This window comes from Mixophyes fleayi, chromosome 10, assembly GCF_038048845.1.
Source record: "Mixophyes fleayi isolate aMixFle1 chromosome 10, aMixFle1.hap1, whole genome shotgun sequence".
Classification (NCBI taxonomy): domain Eukaryota; kingdom Metazoa; phylum Chordata; class Amphibia; order Anura; family Limnodynastidae; genus Mixophyes; species Mixophyes fleayi.
In genome coordinates, this window is record NC_134411.1 from 1711344 (window position 1) to 1730216 (window position 18873).

The following is an 18873-nucleotide window of genomic DNA, read 5'->3' on the forward strand; positions in this document are numbered from 1 at the left end:
CCTGATGTCACACTGCCTCCAATGTCACACTTCCCCCGATGTCACACTGCCTCCAATGTCACACTGCCTCCCATGTCACACTGCCTCCCATGTCACACTGCCTCCCATGTCACACTGCCTCTCATGTCACACTGCCTCCCATGTCACACTGCCCCCCATGTCACACTGCCTCCCATGTCACACTGCCTCCCATGTCACACTGCCTCCCATGTCACACTGCCCCCGATGTCACACTGCCTGCCATGTCACACTGCCTCCCATGTCACACTGCCCCCCATGTCACACTGCCCTCGATGTCACACTGCCCCCCATGTCACACTGCCTCCCATGTCACACTGCCTCCAATGTCACACTGCCCCCGATGTCACACTTCCCCCCGATGTCACAGTGCCCCCGATGTCACACTTCCCCCGATGTCACACTGCCTCCAATGTCACACTGCCCCCGATGTCACACTTCCCCCCGATGTCACAGTGCCCCCGATGTCACACTTCCCCTGATGTCACACTGCCTCCAATGTCACACTGCCCCCGATGTCACACTTCCCCCCGATGTCACAGTGCCCCCGATGTCACACTTCCCCCGATGTCACACTGCCTCCAATGTCACACTGCCTCCCATGTCACACTGCCTCCCATGTCACACTGCCTCTCATGTCACACTGCCTCCCATGTCACACTGCCCCCCATGTCACACTGCCCCCCAATGTCACACTGCCTCCCATGTCACACTGCCCCCCATGTCACACTGCCCCCCATGTCACACTGCCTCCCATGTCACACTGCCTCCCATGTCACACTGCCTCCCATGTCACACTGCCTCTCATGTCACACTGCCTCCCATGTCACACTGCCCCCCATGTCACACTGCCTCCCATGTCACACTGCCTCCCATGTCACACTGCCTCCAATGTCACACTGCCCCCGATGTCACACTTCCCCCCGATGTCACAGTGCCCCCGATGTCACACTTCCCCCGATGTCACACTGCCTCCAATGTCACACTGCCCCCGATGTCACACTTCCCCCCGATGTCACAGTGCCCCCGATGTCACACTTCCCCTGATGTCACACTGCCTCCAATGTCACACTGCCCCCGATGTCACACTTCCCCCCGATGTCACAGTGCCCCCGATGTCACACTTCCCCCGATGTCACACTGCCTCCAATGTCACACTGCCTCCCATGTCACACTGCCTCCCATGTCACACTGCCTCTCATGTCACACTGCCTCCCATGTCACACTGCCCCCCATGTCACACTGCCCCCCAATGTCACACTGCCTCCCATGTCACACTGCCCCCCATGTCACACTGCCCCCCATGTCACACTGCCCCCCAATGTCACACTGCCTCCCATGTCACACTGCCTCCCATGTCACACTGCCCCCCATGTCACACTGCCTCCAATGTCACACTGCCTCCCATGTCACACTGCCCCCCATGTCACACTGCCCCCCAATGTCACACTGCCTCCCATGTCACACTGCCCCCCATGTCACACTGCCCCCCAATGTCACACTGCCTCCCATGTCACACTGCCTCCCATGTCACACTGCCCCCCATGTCACACTGCCCCCCATGTCACACTGCCTCCCATGTCACACTGCCTCCCATGTCACACTGCCCTCGATGTCACACTGCCCCCAATGTCACACTGCCCCCGATGTCACACTGCCCCCGATGTCACACTTCCCCCCGATGTCACAGTGCCCCCGATGTCACACTTCCCCTGATGTCACACTGCCTCCAATGTCACACTGCCCCCGATGTCACACTTCCCCCCGATGTCACAGTGCCCCCGATGTCACACTTCCCCCGATGTCACACTGCCTCCAATGTCACACTGCCTCCCATGTCACACTGCCTCCCATGTCACACTGCCTCTCATGTCACACTGCCTCCCATGTCACACTGCCCCCCATGTCACACTGCCTCCCAATGTCACACTGCCTCCCATGTCACACTGCCCTCGATGTCACACTGCCCCCAATGTCACACTGCCCCCCCATGTCACACTGCCTCCAATGTCACACTGCCCCCGATGTCACACTTCCCCCCGATGTCACAGTGCCCCCGATGTCACACTTCCCCCGATGTCACACTGCCTCCAATGTCACACTGCCCCCGATGTCACACTTCCCCCCGATGTCACAGTGCCCCCGATGTCACACTTCCCCTGATGTCACACTGCCTCCAATGTCACACTGCCCCCGATGTCACACTTCCCCCCGATGTCACAGTGCCCCCGATGTCACACTTCCCCCGATGTCACACTGCCTCCAATGTCACACTGCCTCCCATGTCACACTGCCTCCCATGTCACACTGCCTCTCATGTCACACTGCCTCCCATGTCACACTGCCCCCCATGTCACACTGCCCCCCAATGTCACACTGCCTCCCATGTCACACTGCCCCCCATGTCACACTGCCCCCCATGTCACACTGCCCCCCAATGTCACACTGCCTCCCATGTCACACTGCCTCCCATGTCACACTGCCCCCCATGTCACACTGCCTCCAATGTCACACTGCCTCCCATGTCACACTGCCCCCCATGTCACACTGCCCCCCAATGTCACACTGCCTCCCATGTCACACTGCCCCCCATGTCACACTGCCCCCCAATGTCACACTGCCTCCCATGTCACACTGCCTCCCATGTCACACTGCCCCCCATGTCACACTGCCCCCCATGTCACACTGCCTCCCATGTCACACTGCCTCCCATGTCACACTGCCCTCGATGTCACACTGCCCCCAATGTCACACTGCCCCCGATGTCACACTGCCCCCGATGTCACACTTCCCCCCGATGTCACAGTGCCCCCGATGTCACACTTCCCCTGATGTCACACTGCCTCCAATGTCACACTGCCCCCGATGTCACACTTCCCCCCGATGTCACAGTGCCCCCGATGTCACACTTCCCCCGATGTCACACTGCCTCCAATGTCACACTGCCTCCCATGTCACACTGCCTCCCATGTCACACTGCCTCTCATGTCACACTGCCTCCCATGTCACACTGCCCCCCATGTCACACTGCCTCCCAATGTCACACTGCCTCCCATGTCACACTGCCCTCGATGTCACACTGCCCCCAATGTCACACTGCCCCCGATGTCACACTGCCCCCGATGTTCTACAAATCTCTTTATTCCAGTGTAGTTATGGAGTCACTTGAGAAAAGAGAAGTCTATTAGTTTCTTTTATTTTTATTATTATTAGTGGAACTGAAAGCCACAAGTCTGGACCAGTTATACAGATAATGCATTTATCTTACTGCTTCTGGACAATATCACCGCATATCGCTCGGGTGTCCTGCGATATGTTTATTGATAACTTGCAGCGATAAGAGATTGAGAATCAGCTTCATTACCACAGATTAATAAACTAACGTGCGCGTAACAGAACTATCAGACATGTTGTAGCGTCCGATAAGAACGACAACTAATTTTGTGAGTGATCAGAAATCTTCTGACCCTGATTGGAAGCCGAGCATGAATCTAGTACACAGTATTACATTGTACCGCGGAAGAGATGTAATGATTGTAACTATTTCACCAACAACTGAAAGTCCTGATGAGCATCCGATACAAACCTACGTACTCACCTGCACGACTTACTGTCAGATCTGTGATCTTCACCTCTCATAATCATCTTTTGTTCACTTTCTGGGTACGTGTATTAGACAAAGATGACAGATACGATGGCAAATGGATTAAATCTCACTATGAATCAGGCTCTTTATTTATCAAATATATTTATATGATATTCGCATATCACACTTTCTCATTTAGTATCCTTAAAAAAATAAGAGGTTGATTGGGCCACATATTTCTGTAACAAACATTAAGAAGTATTTTTTTTCAAAAAATTACCCACTAAAATATACACCAAAAATAATTTTTATTTAGTGTGAACCGTGTGGGTCTCCTGCGTACTTACTATAACGATGAGCAGCAAGGAATGAATGTGTCGGATCTCTGTGAAGTGGGGGGAGCACAGCAGGGGTGCGATGTGATCAACGACTCAGAAAGAGCCAGTAAATTATTAACTGGCTGCTCGGCAGGATCATACACATTAGGTAGAACATTCCCTGAAACCTCTTCTTTTTTTCCTGGTCATCACAACTTCTGAATCTCGAAAAGCGAGAGATGGCGACGGGGAAAGTGAAGAAAATGTCCGTAAAGAAAGTAGAGGACACGATGTCTCTTCAGTGGGCGAGGGTTGTGAATCGCGGAGAGGAGACGAGGAACGACCAAGTCCTCAAAGTACTACGGAAAACGGCGACAATTCGCTGCTCCGATCTGCAGAGAGAAATTAAAGGTCTCAGGAAATTCTTAGCGAAAGTCAATATAACCACTGGCTACTTAACCGAAGATGTCGCTCCGTAAACTATGCTGCAAAAGTAAGTTACGTCAGCACAAACTGTCTGTCCTTAAAACCAAGGAACTATCTGGAACTTTCTGGAAGAGCTAAAATTATTGCTCTCAGATAATGAGCCATAGATGCCGGATTACAATTCCAAGATATACCCTGAAGCTGCTGTCCGGGCACTTTATATGCTCAGCTAAGGATGGATTGTATTCAGAGACAGATCAGTGAACAATAAGTAAAACTACAGGAAATAAATGGATAATTATAGAAACGTTTCAATAAATAATCGTTCCTGGATATCACGAAAGTTCAAATCGGACTGTGAAATATTTAAACTTGTGAAATTATGTTTCTATAATAAAATACAAGAACTGTATATCGGTAGTGACTCTAGAGGGGCCATTTGGGGCAGAGCCTGTGGCCCGAGCTCCGTCATTCGCCCCCTGTGCTGACAGTCTGACCTTCACGTGGGATGAGGTGACCTTGTGGCTTATTCCCACGATCTCACAGCTAAATACTTGGGAGTCTGAGTCTTGTACATTAATACACTTGGGACAAGAACTTACTGAGTCTCCTAATCACATATTAAATTAAAAAGTTGTGTATTAAACAATTGTGAGTGTTTCTAGTTGTTGATCAGACGTGGAAACAGTATTTGGATTAGGATCGGCAACATATTTAAACGTGAATATTATTATTTTATTTTTTAAAAAAGAAGTATTTTCCTGTCTTAAATGTCACCCCAATTTTATTATAGTAAAGGTGATAAATCCGCCTCTCACAACAGGTTTTGGGGACAAGAAAAAAACTATTGCAAAAGGGAATTCTAATAAATAGATGATATATAAAAGGCGGCCATCAAATTCTATCTTTCCATAGTCGTGTAACAAACACAAAGGACATTTATTCTGAGGTCACTATCACTGTAAATAATAGAAGTTTGAATAGTCATATCTTGTAATATCAGTAGAGGTCGGGTTATATCATATTTTAGGATAATTAGCAACCTACAGGTATTACAGATTGATGCATTTAGCATTCTGTGACTAAATCTCAGATAATCTTTCCACATTTGTGTATAAGAAATAATAACCGACTGTATTTATGTATAAGAACATTTATATGGCGTCCGGTGTAAGCGCCGCACAGCACAAGATACAATACAGAGATGGATGCGGCAGACAAGCCCTGAAGGAGGAAAATGAGTTTAATAATATTATAGGACTCAAAGCATTTTACATATTGTGCAGAGGGTGAGGCCGCCATCTTGGCGCACTCTGTAATCATCCTCATCAAAGCACAGGTGGGCGTGGGTGTGCCGCTATGGCGCAAATTGTCCCCTGCCTGAGCGCTCACTTAGTGGGCAGAGGCAAGGTGTCAAAATGAGTGTTGTCATATCCCCCCCCACCTCTCCTTTTATGCCTCACTACTGCCTGACAGCTGCTAGGGGTAATTAGGGATACCTTTACCATCTCCCTCTCTGACTCACACTTACTGTTAAAGTGCCTCAGGTATTATTGAAAGTAGCTGTTGGTGTGGGCTATCCTGTGGATTGCTGTTGGTGTGGGCTATCCTGTGGGTTGCTGTTGGTGTGGGCTGTACTGTGGGTTGCTGTTGGTGTGGGCTATCCTGTGTGTTGTTGTGGGCTCTCTCCTGTGGGTTGCTGTTGGTGTAGGCTATCCTGTGGGTTGCTGTTGGTGTGGGCTATACTGAGGGTTGCTGTTGGTGTGGGCTATCTTGTGGGTTGCTGTTGGTGTGGGCTGTACTGTGGATTGCTGTTGGTGTGGACTATCCTGTGTGTTGTTGTTGGTGTGGGCTCTCCTGTGGGTTGCTGCTGGTGTAGGCTATCCTGTGAGTTGATGACTAATCTTATTTGGGGTGTCTGGACTAAGCAGGAGCCTAGGATGTAGCTGTCAGGCTTCCTACTGTCTGACGAGATCACAGGATGAGATTCAGGAGCGCACTGACCGTTACGTGGGCTGCCCCAGGCATGGCTGACTCCACGGTGACGTGGGACATGGAGGACGTAGAAGGATCTATACAGATGTAACACAACATAAATGTAACAAGTGTTTAGTTATGAAGTGCTATGGAGTATTCTGCTTCTATATAAATACATTGTAATAATAATAAAACTAATATACAGAACTTGGAACTGGCCCAGACATCAATGGTGGCGTGTACACATAATTAGTGGTAGACCGGCTCTTACCCTCAAAGATCCTAAATCAGGACTGATGACGATTGTGTTGTCTATTCAGAGATCTGTGGAATATTCGGTTATGTCGGTGACAGATACATTTTAAATCATATTATTACTTTTGATTCTATGTTAAGCATAAAAAGATATCAGTCTATATGAAACCTTGTCCTCTCTGTGGGATCATCGCTCCCACATATAAAACAATCAGTACAATTAGATAATTGTATTATTATAAGAACGTTCTCCAGTACTTGGTGTTCCCTGGTGCTGTCTGACCAGCAGCTTCAGTCTATGTTACAGCAGATATTAATGATTATTGCATATTCTGTCTCCGCTCCTATAATACAGATCATTATGGCCGCCCCCAGTCAGCAAGGTGCATGCCATATTCATACATGACAGAACTAGACATGCATGACATACACATACATGCATTACACATACATGATATACTTATACATGCCATATTCATACATGACAGAACTAGGCATACATGACATACACATACATGATATACTTATACATGCCATATTCATACATGACAGAACTAGACATGCATGACATACACATACATGCATTACACATACATGATATACTTATACATGCCATATTCATACATGACAGAACTAGGCATACATGACATACACATACATGCATTACACATACATGATATACTTATACATGCCATATTCATACATGACAGAACTAGACATGCATGACATACACATACATGCATTACACATACATGATATACTTATACATGCCATATTCATACATGACAGAACTAGGCATACATGACATGCACATACATGGCATAAACATACATGACATACACATATAAATGTGACCAAGTCCTTATAAAACATGTGACATTCATTTTGTGCTTCTTAGTAACTCATCTGGACTGAGCAATATTACACAGATATCAAATACAAACGTCGCCATGAACCTCTGAGCTGTAATTCCATCTCCAAAGCCCAGAAATAATCAGTGTATTATACATCTATAACTCAGATGTCACATGTCCCAGTATACAGAGAGAGAAGTGGTACTATGCAGATGTCACATGTCCCAGTATACAGAGAGAGAAGTGGTACTATGCAGATGTCACATGTCCCAGTATACAGAGAGAGAAGTGGTACTATGCAGATGTCACATGTCCCAGTATACAGAGAGAGAAGTGGTACTATGCAGATGTCACATGTCCCAGTATACAGAGAGAGAAGTGGTACTATGCAGATGTCACATGTCCCAGTATACAGAGAGAGAAGTGGTACTATGCAGATGTCACATGTCCCAGTATACAGAGAGAGAAGTGGTACTATGCAGATGTCACATGTCCCAGTATACAGAGAGAGAAGTGGTACTATGCAGATGTCACATGTCCCAGTATACAGAGAGAGAAGTGGTACTATGCAGATATCACATATCCAATATATAGAACTGGAGAAGTGGTACTATGCAGATATCGATATGTAAATAGGGATATTCTATAGCAGAGGAGTCTGGAAATCGTAATCTTTGTCCCCTGTACTTTTGTATGCTGTAACATTATATTGTCACTAATTCTTCCACTTTCATCTCATCTAATACTGAATAAAATTGGGGGTGATTTAGTTAATAAACATAAATAACTATTATAAAGTATATGTTATATTGTAGTATTTATGTATTTTTTCCTACTGAATCAGCTCCACATGGGGCGTTATTCTGTCTGATGAGAATAGAGAACATGTCGGTTTTTATTAAGACAAATACATTTTTATGAACTAAAGAAGGATGTGTTAGTAGAATACTGCACAATCCTGTCAGCAAAACCATTTGTATTACTTCCCAGTCTATATTCTGAACACCCCCCATGTATAAGAACCAGGGAGGGTTTTAGTAAATTGTGTTTTCCCCTAATCTCGCCTAGTAACAGGCGCTGTCTGCGTCCGTCTCTCTGAGCGTTTAGTGCTCTACAATCCTATTCTCTTGTATAAATAATCGTCCTGACATAATTTAGTGGCCGCACTTTTCATTTGCTTGCCTAATGACTGAGAAAGTGATGAGATGGACATATCTTCTCCCAGTGACTCACTACCACTAAATATCATTTAATCAGCTTTCCAGTGACTAAGGGATGAGTCACTGGGGAGCGGACGCTATAGATCTCGTACAGTCACTATGTGCATTTCTACGGCAGCCTTAATAATTCTACAGAGAATACCTGACACACAAACTATCTGCAAAATATTAAATATCATCAGATTTCTGCTTAAGCAGCAACTAGAAAACATAATACAACCATATACTTAACGAAATAAAACCCGGAAACATCTCGGTCTCACAGCCGTATTAACTCTTCAATGGTTGTTCCATAAGTGCATATATAGCACAGGACATACGACAGGTCTCTCTGCCATGGCTATAAATTAGTGTTAAATAGTAAAAAGCGATAAGTGGCAATAACATTACCCTTCCTCACAGTCAGATAAGGTATTCACCCTTGTGTGATAAGGGAACTAAGTCCAGTAACTGACAGCACTCAGGATCAGTGCCACAAGACTGGCAGAAAGGAGACCTGGTGCCAATGGAAAAAAGTTATAGACCAGGTAATTAAAGACTGAAAGCAAATCTGACTTCTGTCCAGGGCCGGATTAACCCGAGGTCTAATTGGGCTATAGCCCAGGGGCCTCGGGCATCCAGGGGGCCCTTCAAAGTCCTCAGCAGCATTATTGATCGGTCCGGGGGGCGGGGGCGCTCCCAGCCCGATCAATGCTGCTGAGCACTGTCACTGTAGTCCTCCGTCCCCGGCGCTCAGTACTCTGCTTACTGAGGAGATCTCGCGAGTGAATTCTCGTGAGATCTCCTCAGTAAGGAGCTTACAGAGTGCCGGGGACGGAGGACTACAGTGACAGGTAAGCGCTTGGGGGTACGGGGGGGTGGCGGCGGGTGGCTCACATTGGGGGCCCTCACGGGTGAATGGAGGCACCCTTAGCCCAGGGGCCTCCATTCCCTTAATCCGGCCCTGCTTCTGTCCTGTGTCATTTATTTGAAAGGATTCTGATGGGGGTGATTGTGAAGTATATTACTGAATGTGGTTTCATATTTGTCATGACTAAAAAATACGAATGTCCTTTTCCAACTGGATCTTGGTTTTCTTTAGCAATGTATATGTATAAATATTAAAATGTGACAACAGTCACTACATTGTGAGGTGGAATTTGTATTATTATATTATTATATTATTGTTTCCAGGTCGAGATTTTAGTTGTTATTAGATAAGCTGATTTCAGAGGAACCAAGTAAGAGGGGAATATACTTCTATTCCCTGATATGATACATTACTGCTCTATATTGTGCTCTTTCTTTTTGTTATATTTTGGATCTTAGTAGTGAAGTTAATGTTGTATATTTGGAGTCTGTGACAGCGTTTGAAGCTGCTCCACATAACAGTCTGGTACGTGAGATTAGATACTGGATCTGGGGGCGCACAGCGGGTTACCCCTTAAAAGTAAAGGAGGTGGATGATAATTAAGGTAAATTTCTTTTAAGCTAAATTATGATTAGATAAAAAGATAATAACCAAACATTTATTTTATAGGTCAAAGACGCCCTTTATTCTTGTATAAATGTAGCACTCTAATAAACGCTGTTGTTTATAAAATGTCTCCTGATAACAAAACAGGATTGTCCCATACAAAACTTAAATATAAAGCTTTTGTTTTGTTTTTGACATTTAAGGGAACGGATTGTGCAACAACCCGACCGTTTTATTACAGCACAAAGAAATATCTTAACGCTGCGTCTTATAAAATGTTTTCTGTCGGTTTGTGTCCGGCACTTTCCACACAAACTCTGTATTTCTTTTTATATTTCTCATACGTAAATTACAATATTTTATAAATTTTCTCCACTGCAGAACCCGGCGCTCAGATTCTTGTCTTCTGCTATACAAAACTTTCTTCCATGTTTGAGCACAGTAGAAATGAATCGACGAGTCGAGGTTTAACCAGTTGTTGTAAGTCTGCGTTGTCAATGCCTTCAGGATACGATATCGCCAACCTGCGCAGCGCTGCCTAGAAAGTACAAAGCAAATCAGTATGAATTATACATCACTTTCCTCATCTTACAAGGACGTTTGGGTGAAGATATAGAGACAATTATCTATTATATGTGCAGATCATAAACACAGATAAGTCTGAAATCAGGATAAATCTAAGTATACTCCTCTCACACCCTGACAGAATATGAGATATTTGTGTATTTATTTATATCCTTATTATTAAAGCTCTCCACAGACAGGCAGATAGAGTCTGAAACTTTGTATGTGATTAAAATGAATGGACATTACTGTGTTGATCCAAGTGATGAAGGGATTGATTGATTTAGTTAATCGCTGACCACATACTGGTTGGGTGTCGAATCGCTGCAGTTGCACTCTAATTATAACCTGGAATCTCTGACTGTCCATAAACAAAGACAAGTGGTCATTGGGCAACGGGGATGACCCAACTGGACCGGTCCATGTGCGATAAGCGTAAGGTGACTGTGAGCGCTGTAGAATGCAGCGTTACTTGGCTGCCCCCTGTAAGTCACGTTAGAGGGTCTCACACGTGACCCATTTCTAATCACAATACATCATCATATTTGATGCCACAGATTCTTATAAGATCACTCAGACGTATAATTGTTCAGGACTCAGCAGTATTTGAACACAATTATTAGTGTGTAGGAACATGAACTATTAGAACTGAATGATCTCTTTTCTAAGTATGATTAATATATCATGTTTATCAGATTGTTTTTCTTGTGTGCTCAAATATTTCAAATGAAAAGAAACTTTGTGGAAATATCTCTTGAATAAAATCCATAGAATCATTTTGCTTCTGGAAAATTTTACTGAGCGAGTTGCTGTCTCCAGCAGTGTCCTCCATTAGCAGGGCAGGATTTCTGGATCTCCTCTGAGACCCTCCACTGATTCCTATAGGCTGAGGCCCCTGGTAAGGACCAGTTCTATAGAGGGGGGGGAGGCAGATATTCTGGGTCCTGCTGAATAAACACGAGGAATATTCTTCATATATCTGCTTATACCTCTGTATAACATTCTGTACAGACATTGGGGAGAGGACACCTACTGCTTCATGTTATGGACCCGCAGCTTTATTTCTGGGACCTCTGTATTAGATAAGGGGTGAGGTAATTGCCCCTGGGGTAACTATCTGTCACTCCCATGACGCTGTTCTTCAGAAATCATTCATTGAGGATTATTTGTGGTGTTCTGGATGACAGAGGTTTATTGGGACATACCAGGCAGGCAACAAGGACGGCGTCACTGCTCTGTCTCTCCTCTGGGTGGCGGCAGAGAGTAATGAGACGCGGGATACCTGTCAGGGGCAGAATAAGTCACGTTACAATATATTGATGATGTCTGAACTGTAATCACTTCACCTCTTAATTCACATTCTGATTCATTACAACTATAAACCCTCTGTATTACGAGTGTCAGGTGACCTGAGAATGCTACTTCCTGTTCTGTGCTGCGGTGTACTGCCCGGAAGGGGCAGACTGAGCAGCGTTCTAGTGGTGGGAAAAGGCCTCGGGCACGGTAGATCCGGGGAACATGCGTAAAAGAAACGGTCACTGCTGCTTATAACACCGTCCTCAAAATAAATATGTTTCTGGTGTTTTATATGTGGAAATGACAACAAGCAAAATATTCTATGAGCCACAATGTATTTCCCACGGTGCCATAAGTATTGTATAAAGCAACATGAGGACCGACACGGGCAGCGGTGATTATAATAATAGTGAGTGTTACAGGCAGTGCTACAGAGTATGTACTATACAGTGAGTGATACATTCATTCTACTACTACTAATGTAATGCTGGGTAATAGTAATAATAATAATATAAATAATAATAATAATATTAATAATAAGAATATTATTGGATAATAATAGTATAATAATAATAATAAACATAATAATAATAATATTAAATAATAATAATAACGTAATGCCGGGCCCTGTATTTTGACCGTACATTTGTGTTTGATCGCAGCTTGCGCAATGTCTGGATGGCGGCACAGCCGTGCGAGGGTGACTGCAGATTTCTGGAGGACGCGTTCACAGGCCGAGACTTCAGCTAAACTCCCACTCAGCGGCTTCTCCGACAGCATCGCGATCAGCGTCTCCACCCCTGTGCGGCAGACAATAAGAATACAAAGCTGCGTTTGTACGTTGTAATCGTGTGCGTGATACAGACTCACAGCTGCAACTGTTACCATCCGATTATGGAGGTAAATGTGTTGCCCAATATTCCCACCAGTGCTCACATCAATACCAGATAATACAAAGATCAATTCAAGTGCGTTGTCCACCTCTAGGTGACTTTAATGTATTGGTTTGTATGCACCACCCACCTGAAACTTTATCACATTACTTAAGATCTCTGGCTTTCTTCTGTTACTTTCAGCCATGTATCTCTAATATCAGGCAGAGTTGCCGCTTTTGATACAAAGACATTGTTGGAAGCACAGAAGGAAGAGGTTACATATATAATAAAAGTGTATCACCTCCAGCTATAATGCAATCCTCTCGCCGAGCTGCGATATAATAACGCACATACAGCGCCTGTTGTACCGGAGGAAGTGCTCACCTCTGAGATGAACCCTTTGTTAATAGGTAAAAGCAGTAACAGCAGAAGAGATTATCAGTGTAATATATTCCCTTCCAAAGGACTAGCAGGTCCCAGTTGTGTCAATCTAATATTCAGACATTAGACCTCTTATCAAAACTTGGTTTGGTGCCCAGCACCTCCGGGGCTCCTGCTCGCCCTCCGGGCCCCTGCTCAATCTGAGAACCTGGCCCCAGGATTGCACATTGGGGAGGATCTGCTTGTTGACTGGTTCAATGGCCAATAGGGGCCTCTGGCTGCAGGGGGACAATTTTTGCACAATGGAAAATATTTGTCCTAGTGACCATCAATGATAAATCCAGATAACGGGGACATTAATGTAATTATTATACTATAGTGGTTTAAGAGGGGGCTTAATATAAATACTGCATTAAAACGTAGGGACCATCAAAGATCGGTTTTACATAGGGACCAATGCTCACGTGTTTTAAGAAAATGGAGAACTGATCAAGGTTGCCGCAGACATGATTTACATACAGTAGGGATCAATGATACTAACGAGCGGCTGCGTTAATTATCTGCTCACAGATGGGTGAATGCAGCATTGGAAAGGAGGTGATGATGGGACAATGTGCCCAAGGGATCTATGACTGTCCTCTATATAACATATAAAGACACGCGACTATCTTCATATAACAGGGTCTCCTGGATTTCTGCCTCTGGGGACGTTCCACCTTCTGTCTCCGCACCCCCCTCTGGGTGTCACCCTTTCTCTGACACCCTTCCATCCTGATTGTTTGGGGCATCCAGTATATTTCTCACTATATTATTTATTCTATGTTCTCTGAGGATTACAGAACCAGCGCACAATCAGGGCCGTCGTACCAAACGTTCGCTAATGACCCTCATTGTCTAACTTGCACTAAATCAATCAGAGCCAATCGCTGATTTGCTGTTATGGTTACTGAATATTTGTTGAATATTCTGATACATTTTCCACCATTCACAACATTACAGAGCGCTCTAGTAATATTTACCATTTTCTTGAAGTATTTCCCAACCGCTCTGATCCAGGATCGACAAATTGGCTAAAATTGTCACAATCTGAAACATTTAGAAAGAAAACAGATATAGAACGTTAGCGGATGTGTTACATGAACAAATAGCAGCTAAAACAACACATTTGTTTATTTTAATGAAACTGTATCAGATGGGAAATAGTTGAATGTTTGATGTCTTAATGTAAAGATCTTTATGATATATACGATTGTACAGAATTATGGATTACATAGAGTACTTCCTACTTACTATCTTTATCATATTCTAGTGGTACAGTGCAGATTCACAGATCCAATAAACCTGCATGGCCTCAGGATAATATGGACGGATCAGGGTAATTTCTTATTTGTGTCACAATTTTGCTTTTTAAAATGTTGGGAGGTCTGGGGAACAATTTTTTTCTAAACTGAGAATCAGCCCAGGAGACATTCATGGAAATCAGACATTAGATTCACTAGGACAGAGCTGGATTCTTAAAAATAAAATTATAGCTAAGAAAGAACAACAAACAGCAATCACCTTCTGTAACCCCATGTTCTCTTACCCTGAAAGTCATTAGTTACCCAGGGGGAGATTTACCTAATGCTTAACCCAGAGGTGCTCAAGCCCAGTCCTCAAAAGATACAGCTCATGTTTTCAGGATTTCTATCTGTAGAAACAGGTGGGATAATTACTGATGCAGACAAATAGATTAACTCACCTGTGTCTGATTAAAGAAATATTGAAAACATGAGCTGCTGGTAGCCCCTGAGGACTGACCTTGGTCACCTCTGCAGTAGGCCACAGGCTGTTGTCACACAAGCTGCTTTCATTCAGCAGGAAAACTATCTTCAGGATCTTTAGAAAAGCTTATACCAGGAATCAAACTCAATGTATTTGGAAATTCTTTCCACTGATCAACACAATTTACTCTGCAATGTCAGGGAAAGGAAAACATCTCCAAATCTATTTTGATTGTTATCAGAATTAAATGCTTTATAAACAGGTTTAAAAAAATAATGAAATAATTTAACACAACTGTATTCAGAGAAGGCGTTAGGACCCAGAGGGGGTGAATGGGGATTGGGTTACGGCAAAACCCAGGGCCCCAAACTCAGATATTACGAGTCATAAATATCAGTCAATGAGTTATTCCCACCCAATGAATCTCTTCCTTTATCTCTCTGTAGAAATGCACAGAATAAATGTCATAAATTGAACTTTTCGCTGTAACCTTTGTTTCGCAACAAACATCCTCCACTTGTAGAATTATCTTAGCTTGACACCAAATTACCATTCACTCCAATCTCAACGTGACATTAATTCAGCAATCACAGGAACGGGCTGACGTTGTCAGATGGGAAATTCTCATCCATTATACAGAGTGATTCATGTAATATGATTATATGCAGAGCGAGACTTACAGTCATATTGGTTATTCCAGAAATATGGAAGTGTGCGGTGGGAGACGGAACTTTCTCAGACCTGTAACTGCGGCCAGTGGGAACGTTTACACTATATCTCTAGTAGGTTAAGTGGCTGCTATCAAATTGACCCTAGTCTCTGTCTGTCTGTCTGTGTGTATGTTGGGGAATTTAGATTGTAAGCTCCTATGGGGCAGGGGCTGATGTGAGTGAGTTCTCTGTACAGCGCTGCGGAATTGGTAGCGCTATATAAATAACTGATGATGATATCTCTGCGGTTGTTACGGGTGAAGGTGTAACAGTCTCCAGTACACAGCGGTGGAGAAGGAAATATTCATTTACCTATCAAGTTACTAAAATCTAATAACACTTGCGAGGCACGAGGTACACAAGCTGCCTCGTACCTCAGGGATGTCACTTGTTCCCAGTGATTGATAGGCTGCAGTCAGATGATTTTTAGTACAGTTGACAAAATTTAAGCACAGCTAAAATCAGGATACCCCAGGGATTGGTCATTGTGAGGTCCTGTTTTGCTGTGTATTATAGTGTGATGCTCCACTGTCGCTGTAGCGTTGTTGGCGTATTCAGATATATGCCCGGGTGTGACAGTACTTTCCCCCGTCTAGACTGAATATAGGTCCTGGTAAGTGCTGGTTTGATGTGGGATCCGTTGTTGGTACATTCCCACCGGTTGCTGGTCGGTGCCTCGGTATTGTGATAATTATATAGATGATTTATATTCCCCATTTATAGGGAAGTACTGGTTATAATTAAAGTTCTCTGACATACAGATACTTTATTGCTATTATTGTATAAAAATGTAAATAGAATAATATTGGTCAACTTTATCATAATTTGCTAATGTGCAACCTGAAATCTAAGGGAATTAAATAACAAGTGAATTATTTAACATGGATCTATGTATCAATCTCTGTGTTTTTTGAGCATAAATGAAATAGATAAAATGTTTGTTACATAGTATATCTGTCCCCATGCTCTTTCACCCTCTGCAGCAGGAGCCATGTTAGGAGGGAGGAGCTTGTGTATCTGAGCCAGCAGAATGGGAGTGACAGTCTTGTAGACTTGTTCTGTATAGATTGTGTAAAGGGTGAGGTATATATATATATATATATATATATATATATATATATATATATGAGATTTTACAATTTTGAGGTTTGTTGATTCTTTTAAAAAATGAGGGCCTGATTCATTAAGGATCTTAATTTAAGAAACTTCTTATTTCAGTCTCCTGCACAAAACCATGTTGCAATGCAAGGGGTGCAAATTAGTATTCTGTTTTGCACATAAGTTAAATACTGACTGTTTTTCATGTAGCATACAAATATCGACTTTAAGTTTCAGTGTACAAATAAGCTATCAAGTATTTGTGTGCTACATGAAAAAACAATCAGTATTTAACTTATGTGCAAAACAGAATACTAATTTGCACCCCTTGCATTATAACATGGTTTTGTCCAGGAGACTGAAATAAGAATTTTCTTAAGTTAAGATCCTTAATGAATCAGCCCCTTAGTTTGGATTTATTATACAAACATTTTTATCTTTACACATTTACAGAACAGCAATGTATGATGTCACATATAAAATGACAAAAAAAGACAAAATAAAGTCTCATAAACTGTGAGCACTCGTAGCTGATTTGGAAAGTACTGGAAAGTGTCATTATGTTAGAGTCAGCGCCAGTGTCAGTCATAAACAGCATTTAGAGAAATCCCGCAAGGTACCGTCCTAAGTAGATGCATCAGGCGGATTCATTACAGCTGAACGCCAGTATATGGTTCTCTGATGACTGAAGGTTTTCATCAATATAATCATCAAATTTCAAATGCAAAAAAATATAAATGTGATTGCGAGGTTATCATAAATGTTTCAATTACATAGCACTAATTATAGTGTATACGGTGATGTTACCTTGGAGAAATTGAGATTGAGTAGTGATTTCATTATCTTTTAGGAGTAAAACATGCGGTTATCAGGATGAAACACGTCTCCCTCGTGACTTCATTTCTAACTTTATCATAATTTTATCTTCTGCTTCTTCAACAACTTTTATAAAGTGGAGAATCCGAAAAAGTGCAGATAGGCGGCGGCGTGATAGCGTGAGATAGACGGGAAGCGGGATCCAGGATAACGTGTGTACTAAAGGGGGACTCTGATGGAACGTTGCAGGAAGTTCGGATGTTTGGGGGATTTTAAAACTCTATTATGTCTCCAAATGGTCTTAACTGAATTTGTTAAGCATCTAAAAGCAACAACTTGTTTTTACAAATCCGCTTGTCTTCCACTCTGCAGTCTCTATGGTTAAAGTTCATTTTGTCAGTACATCAGCTTTTATATATACAGACATATGACACTTTATCACTTTACTTGTCAAGTTGCTCAGATACATTTTCAACGTCGCAGCTGATAAATAATTTCCATAATATATATATGAAATATGCAGGCGTGGACGCTGGAAGACTTAAAAAGAGAATTTCCAGCTTTCTCTGGTATAAATCCTCTGGCGCCTGCATCTGGTGCAGTATACGGGCAGGGGGCAGGATACATGTGCAGGGGGCAGGATACACGGGCAGGATACATGTGCAGGGGGCAGAATACATGGGCAGGGGGCAGGATACATGAGGGGAAAACATGTTCCCTAAATTCTAAAAAGCTGTGGTTGTAAATAACGGGGGAAAGAAGAAATGATTTTGTATAACATCATCATCATCACCATATATTTATATAGCACCACTAATTCCGCAGCGCTGTACAGAGAATACCAATATGTTTTTGGAGTGTGGGAGGAAACCAGAGCACCCGGAGGAAACCCATTCAAACACTGAGAGAACTTACAAACTCCACACAGATAAGACCATGGTCGGGAATTGAACTCATGACCCCAGCGCTGTGAGGCAGAATTTGTATATCCAAAATTCAGATATGTTTTGATTTTACTGTTGTAAGTTGTGTAAGTATATTGTGTAACATTTTCCCTAGTAGTAAGATTACTGATTTAAAGGCTGATATTCATCTAGGTCCAATGGTTACAGGGTCTCATGTCCAATAAAAAAAAATTCATAATGTTCTTGACTCAATTACAGGTTTTTTTCATTCCACTTTTCAAAACAACATCCGCCTATTTTATACCCTTTGTTCCCCCTCACTTCAAAACCTGACAACACCACTGGGTGGTACTAT

General features: G+C 43.3%; 1 protein-coding gene across 1 annotated transcript in view; it reads right to left on the minus strand.

Annotated features, from left to right (window-relative positions):
* Positions 1 to 10190: 10190 nt before the first annotated feature.
* Positions 10191 to 18873, minus strand: part of INSC (INSC spindle orientation adaptor protein) — a 119985-nt gene continuing 111302 nt past the window's right edge. The window contains exons 10-13 of the mRNA XM_075187405.1: positions 14245 to 14311; positions 12614 to 12769; positions 11879 to 11955; positions 10191 to 10647 (exon numbers count right to left, since the gene is read on the minus strand). Coding sequence (XP_075043506.1) covers positions 10519 to 10647; positions 11879 to 11955; positions 12614 to 12769; positions 14245 to 14311 — 429 coding nt within the window. The 3' untranslated portion in view covers positions 10191 to 10518. The remainder of the gene's footprint in view (positions 10648 to 11878; positions 11956 to 12613; positions 12770 to 14244; positions 14312 to 18873) is intronic.